Source organism: Syngnathus acus, chromosome 9 (assembly GCF_901709675.1).
Source record: "Syngnathus acus chromosome 9, fSynAcu1.2, whole genome shotgun sequence".
Lineage (NCBI taxonomy): Eukaryota > Metazoa > Chordata > Actinopteri > Syngnathiformes > Syngnathidae > Syngnathus > Syngnathus acus.
The window spans coordinates 7,415,308-7,422,205 of NC_051094.1; the positions used below are offsets into that span (position 1 = coordinate 7,415,308).

A 6,898-nucleotide genomic window follows, 5' to 3' on the forward strand; every position below is an offset into this window, starting at 1 on the left:
AAAACTTAGCTTGGTAAAAATTGTAAAAAAAAAAAAAAAAAAGGCTTGAACATATTTAGAAGTTGCACATGAAAACTAATCCACCACGTACGAAAACATCTTGAGGTTTAATGCAAGGTAATATGCGCATTCCATTTACCGAAGCTGAAATGCACTACACGCGTACAACCACCCAGGGGGCGTTCGTACTCCAAACAGCTGCAAAAACAGACTCCAGCCAGGACTATGCTTGAGGACGACTAAATACATCAGCCGCATATCTAATCTCACCTAAATGAAAAAGATTTGCTCAGAATATTCAAAGTGAATTCATTTTTTGTGTGATTTTTATTTGACTGCTAATGCAAGAAAAATACAGTCACAATCATCAAACACCTCTTTAGAGTTATATATAAAATATAAATTCATTTACTATACCTGTTTTGGGCTGTATTTTCATAGCAATGGACGTAAGAGGAATGTTGTGACGCCACAGAAGGGGCGGAGTACAGACGGCGCCGCAGTATAAAACCCAAGTGCGCGCTCTGGATATGCATTGAGAGTGTAGAAAAGGGCAAAGGCAACTCTCATATTTCACGATAAATGGAAGTACAGAGGACTATCGGGCTTCAGCAACCAAGGAGCGGCAACATGTGCGAATCCACGCCGAGGTCATGCGAGCCTCGGCGGAAGAAAACCGAGGAGCCCGGCGCTCCCTCGGAGATGTCTCGAATCATTACCGACCCGGCCACCGGCAAGTGCTACTGCCGGGGCAAAGTTCTGGGAAAGGTATAGAGAAAGAGAGAGAGAACTTTTATTTATGCAATAATTCAGTCATTCATATAAATAATATTTTGTCTTTGCAGGGCGGCTTTGCCAAGTGCTACGAGATGACCGACCTCTCCACCAGCAAAGTTTACGCAGCCAAAATCATCCCGCATGCGCGCGTCTCCAAGCCGCACCAACGGGAGAAGGTATAAACCCACACATAACACAGTTGTCTCCAAATTTAATAATCACAATTATTTTTTTTAAAGTGTTTTTAACCATTTTAATGTTTTTTCATGTCTAGATTGACAGAGAAATCGAGCTGCACCGAATACTCCATCACAAGCACATAGTGCACTTTTACCACCATTTCGAGGACAAGGAGAACATTTACATCCTGCTGGAGTACTGCAGCAGAAAAGTTAGTTGTTGTCCTGTCCTATGCCATCCTATTGCCTACTTGTTGCCTCCTTTCCTCACACGGCGTAGCACTGTGCAAGTAAAGGCATGCAAATCTAGTCTATAAATATTTAACCTGTCGATTCACTGAGTACTGACCTTTTTTGTCATTTGTTGTGAGCATGAAGTGGATTTTTGTTATCATTTCATTTGGGTTCTACCCATTTTTAAAATGTTATGGTAGAAAAGAAAAATTGATCTGTTAGTGATCCAACTACTGCACTGCAGCAGATCAGTGGCTTGCTTCCTATATACATATTTGTTGTAGCCATCCCACCCATCCATGTTTGCGTTGCACCCCGACTAGTCTGCATTTCTGCCCTGTGGCAAATTGCATGCCTGACCCTTCTTCTTTTTTTACAGTCATTAGCCCACATCCTGAAGGCGCGCAAAGTGCTCACCGAACCTGAGGTACGCTACTACCTGCGACAGATCGTCTCTGGGCTCAAGTACCTGCACGAGCAGGAGATCCTGCACAGGGACCTCAAACTGGGTAAGTCTTTCGTGCGTGTCGAATAGAACAGGAGCCTCGTCAGCTCGCCCTTTCTCATCTTTCTCACTTATCCCGCGTAGGTAATTTTTTCGTAAGTGAATCCATGGAGCTGAAGGTGGGCGACTTTGGTCTGGCAGCCAAGCTGGAGCCGGCGGGGAACAGGAGAAAGACGATCTGCGGGACTCCCAACTATCTATCCCCCGAGGTGCTGAACAAGCAGGGCCATGGCTGTGAATCAGACATCTGGGCCCTTGGCTGTGTAATGTGAGTAGACTTCTAAATGAGTCCTAATGTGAACCCTCAAAGTGCTGATTGTATGAAAGTGCAACTTGTATAACTTGAATTGAACGGTTGTAAATGAGGGTGGCATATGAATAGTTTTAGATAGCTTACCTTAACCCCATGAACAAAATCACGGTAGAAAATAAATGGATAGAGCCTTACAAGCACCATCTTTTTCCAGGTACACAATGCTCTTGGGAAGGCCGCCGTTTGAAACCACCAACCTGAAAGAGACGTACCGGTGCATCCGCGAGGCTCGCTACTCGTTGCCTTCCTCGCTATCACCGCAGGCCAAGCAGCTCATTGCCAGCCTGCTGGCCAAGGTGCCAGAAGACAGACCTGACCTGGAACACATCTTGAGACACGACTTCTTCACACAGGTGATTTTCCAAAGAACAAAACCTCCATCCGCTACATTCCTTCCTTACAGTAAGATGCTGACCCACTTTGGTGTGTCCCCTTTGCAGGGCTTAAGTCCTGAGCGTCTGTCGTCGAGCTGTTGTCACTCTGCACCCGATTTCCACATTTCAAGTCCCGCCAAGAGCTTTTTCAAGAAAGCTGCGGCGGCTCTCTTTGGAGGCAGACGAGACAAGGTCAAATACTACGAAACTCTGAGTGAGTAAGACTCGTTTACCGATCACCGTGAATTCGGTATTAATGATAGGGTTACAGTAATAAAATACGGATCTCTTGCTCTCACCAACCCGAGGATGTAAAAACGCTGACTTGTGGGTCCCATTCGAGGAAGGGACCGTTCGATTTCTAATTTGGTTTATGTTACATTTCCCAGCACGAGTGCTGCCGAAGGCCCTGGGCAGATTAAATTGGCATCTAGAGGCCGAAATCAGATTGAACAGTCTAAGATATATTTCATGGACAAACACACTAGAATAAATTGTTGGAAATAAATTAATCTCATTTTGTATTTGGGTTATTGCTTCAAATGACCAATTGAGAAGTCCTTGAGAGCTGCTTACAGCGAAGCACTTGTGTAGTTTAGCATTACATTGCATCAAATATATTTTCTCTTGCAGATAAATTAACCAAAGAAGAAGAGGAGATCTACAAGCTGCAGCATGACCTGGAGCGAACTGTCATCGGCCAGCAGCAGTGCAAAAAGACAGCCGAGGTATGAATGAATTATTCACACTGGCAATTTTCATACGGTCCCTAAGTGAGCAAGTTATTCAGAAAGCTGGTTATTTTCAACCATTTTGAGTTGAGTCATAGTGGGAGGAGATGAATCCTACTCCATCGCACATTTTCAAACGCTGTCGTCATTCGTTTCATCCGCCTCAGAATGGAAGTCAACTTCCGCCATCTGCCCAAAGCCCCGTCGCCCTGGCAACAGAGAGCCGATCCCTGACGACGACGCGAGATACCATCCGTTTAATCGTCAGGGGGAGTCTGGGGAGTTGCAGCAGCAGCAGCGAATGTGAGTTCTTACGGTGACATTTGTAAACTGGACACTTCGTTAGGTACACTTTACAATTTATTGACATGTAATCAAAGAGACATATAAAAAAATCCTGCATTGTACTTTCCGTATTGGTGGTACACGCTGCTGCCTTTCACGACGGACTCCATTTAATGATTGCAGGACTTGCAGTATTTTTCTTCTGTCTCGCTGACTGACAGCACTGTGCAGGTGTACCTAATGAAGTGTGACCGTAAATCAAAACATGAAACGCTTAAATCCATACCCTGTCATCCCTGAAGGTTTAGAGTACAACACCACGGGGAGCGTCGCCGATACGGTCGCCGGTGTGTTGAGGGGGTGCCTGGAGAACATGCCGAAAGGTGAGTCAGCCATATACGACGTACCCAACAGATACAGTTTTGAGGTTATGAACCGATTTAACTGGTGGGTTGGAGAGCGATAAAACTTCAGCCGCACCGACTCAAAGGCTTCAAGCCGATGATTATAATTCTCAACTACATAAAGTCTGTAAAGTTTTATCACTCCCTGAAACAACTTCTTTTGCGGATGTGGAGTTCTAGTGCAGACGTAGAGGCGCTTCGCAGTTTTGCGTAATTTATGTTCCGATGTAGCTACGTGACTTAGCGATTCCTCCTACCAATATGGATCGTAAAAAATAAGGCCTACCACCAAACTGACACCTACCCCCATCCACAGTGGAGCTCTCTTGCTAATATTTGCCTCAGTAAATGTCAGTACAGAACAGAAATGTACAGTAACTTATGTTTTGCGATGCCTTCAGGTGAACTGCAAATTATGCCTTATTAGTCTTTCCCAAGGCCTCCACTCTAATGGACATCAGCCCCCTCACCCAGCCACCATTTACCGAACAGAACAGAACATTTGTGATATTAGTGCACTTATTTGATAGTGAGGAATACAAATTACATGCAGTCCTCCTGGTAAATGTATTCTAAACCCCCCTTATTGTTCTTGTTGTGTTTCGCCCTGCAGCCGACAACATTCCTCAAAGTGCAAATAGTTGCGGCCTTCAATGGGTGACCAAGTGGGTGGACTACTCCAACAAGTACGGCTTTGGATACCAGTTGTCCGACCACACCGTGGGCGTTCTCTTCAACAATGGCACTCACATGAGCCTCCTGCCAGACAGAAAGTACGTGCCATTGCAAATGTTGCGCCATGCAAATGTTGCTATTCAGACGCTGCCAAAAAAATGATAATCACACTATTTGAGCTTTTTGCTCAAATCAACGTTTGTCTGACTCTGTTTATCTTCAATTCATCCCCAGGACAATCCATTATTATGCAGAGTTGGGCCAGCGCTCTGTTTTCCCCACCTGTGAGGTTCCTGAACACTTTGTGGGCCAAGTGACTGTACTCAAGTACTTTTCCCATTACATGGAGGAGAACCTCATGGATGTAAGTTGTTCATTACGTTTCTAAATAATAGCATGCCGCGGCCTGTCGGATGCTAACAGTGTTGTGTTTCTAGGGCGGCGACCTGGGCACTATGACGGATGCACACATGCCCAGACTCTATCTGCTTCAATGGCTCAAATCGGACCGCGCCCTCATGATGCTCTTTAATGACGGCACTTTCCAGGTAAACACTCTCGGGGAAAACATAGGTGGTTGCCAGGAGAAGCCAGATAACGCCCTTATATCAACATTAGAGACAGAGAAATATCTCTTGGCAGATCTGACATACAGTCATTGTGCTTTTTCAGGGCTTTATAATGTTAAACCGCCAAATCTGTGTCAGAACTGCTGACGGACACAATTTTCATGAGAATCAGATAAGATTTGACAAAGATGTTTGTGAGGTTCTTTGGGGGGAAAAAAAGAAAGACAATGAAACCATTGTCATTGTGGAATGGGCTGTAGCCTGTAGCATATCTTTCTTGAGCACATCAGCTGCCTTTTAAAAAATGTAGGCATGGATACATGGAGTCAAATAAAGTCAGATGACTGCACCGGAATGTAGAGTTAAAAGTCAAACATAAGGGTCTTGCACATTTTAGGTTCATCCTGTAATTTCACCTGAAAGCTCCATGGCTCTAACATCTTGTTAGGTGAGTGTATACTGAGCCGCACTCAAGAAAATTGGGGAAATGCAACTTGCAAGCATCAAAAGGAATTCAGATAATTTGTTTAAATTATGATCAAGTAGCCCCCAAGGTTGTTCCCTCCACTAATTGCAATTTGTGTTTCAGTCCATTTCACTTTCCTGACCCAAACCTCTGTTTTCGGGAATGCAAAATTGAAACTCTAAACAGGAAGCCCAAAACAGGAAAACAAACAGATCGCTATCCCCTGAAAACCTCTTTGGTGAAATTGAAACAAGAAATACCGCATAGCCTTACGATCCCTTTTGATTTGTCAAACTCATTTGCACTCATTATCATTCTGGTTCAATTGAGAGGGCACAGATCAGATAGCCAGATTTTTTTTTTTTTAACCAAATTTAACAAACACCCAAACCCTTTTTGGCTATTATTAACTGTCATTTGTCATTCTTCCCAAAGGTGAACTTTTACCACGACCACACCAAGATCATCCTGTGCTGCCAGAGGGACGAATACATGCTGACCTACATCAACGAGGACCGCGTCTCCAAGACCTTCAAGCTCAGCTCACTGCTGGCATCCGGCTGCCCCGCCGACCTGCGCGAGCGCATGCTCTACTCGCTCAACATGCTGCTGCAGAGGTGCAGCTAAAGACCCTACCCTGCTTAAATATGTGCATTCGACACATGGACTAACACATCCTGCAGAGCTATCGGAGAGGAACTGCGCAAGTGGAATTGTGGTGTGACAACAGATTGTGGATGATAAAGGAACTCCATGCAAGAGAGAAGAGATGACGTTTGACTGGAGGAGAGTATGTTGGACCCGGGAATGTTGGTACGATCCAAATGTGTTGGACAAAGAGCGAGAAGGAGGATGTCTTTTGGAAAGAGCGAACAGCTGGGCTGGCACCAGCTTGAAAATCGAAAAAAGAGGCCGCAAGACGGTCTCAATATTGTAAATGATGTACAGTGTAAGATAACCTGCCATACAGAAACATGCTTATACTATGTGTGTGGTTGGGCCAAGGTTCAAATGGTGGTAAAAATGTGTACATCTGTTTGTGTGTGTATCTGAGTCAGTGTGTGTGGGAGGGTTGTAATTTCATGCAAAAAAAAATGAACAGCGAGTTCTTTAATGACGACTAGACTGAGCGCACAGGGGTGGGGGAGGATGTTTTCTTTTCCCAGAATGCTTAAAGAGCCATCATCATCATTATGGGAAAAAAAATACGACATAACTTATTGTGTACAAAAAGTGCCGTATTTATTTATTTAATAATAAAGTGCATTTTCTTAAAAAAAAAAGTGAATATGTGTGAATTTTTCTTTTCTTTTCTACTAATATTTTACCTATTAACTATAATATACACAAAACTGGAGACCATTTCACTGTAATGTGAGCAAACAT

General features: G+C 44.1%; 1 protein-coding gene across 1 annotated transcript; it reads left to right on the forward strand.

The window, feature by feature from the left end:
• The first annotated feature begins 515 nt into the window (after positions 1–515).
• plk2b (polo-like kinase 2b (Drosophila)) lies at positions 516–6,607 on the forward strand. Its single transcript, XM_037258524.1, has 14 exons — positions 516–768; positions 846–953; positions 1,052–1,168; positions 1,570–1,699; positions 1,780–1,963; positions 2,163–2,361; positions 2,449–2,596; positions 3,016–3,110; positions 3,281–3,416; positions 3,701–3,781; positions 4,416–4,575; positions 4,712–4,841; positions 4,915–5,025; positions 5,948–6,607. Exons 1-14 carry the CDS (start codon positions 583–585, stop codon positions 6,137–6,139), a joined length of 1,977 nt encoding a protein of 658 aa, XP_037114419.1. The 5' UTR covers positions 516–582; the 3' UTR covers positions 6,140–6,607.
• Positions 6,608–6,898: the final 291 nt, after the last annotated feature.

Coding starts and splice junctions, on each gene's coding strand:
- plk2b (XM_037258524.1), top strand. CDS start 583: ATGGAAGTACAGAGGACTATCGGGCTTCAGCAACCAAGGAGCGGCAAC. Junction 1,700..1,779: donor GCACAGGGACCTCAAACTGG/GTAAGTCTTTCG, acceptor TATCCCGCGTAG/GTAATTTTTTCGTAAGTGAA. Junction 2,362..2,448: donor GACACGACTTCTTCACACAG/GTGATTTTCCAA, acceptor TCCCCTTTGCAG/GGCTTAAGTCCTGAGCGTCT.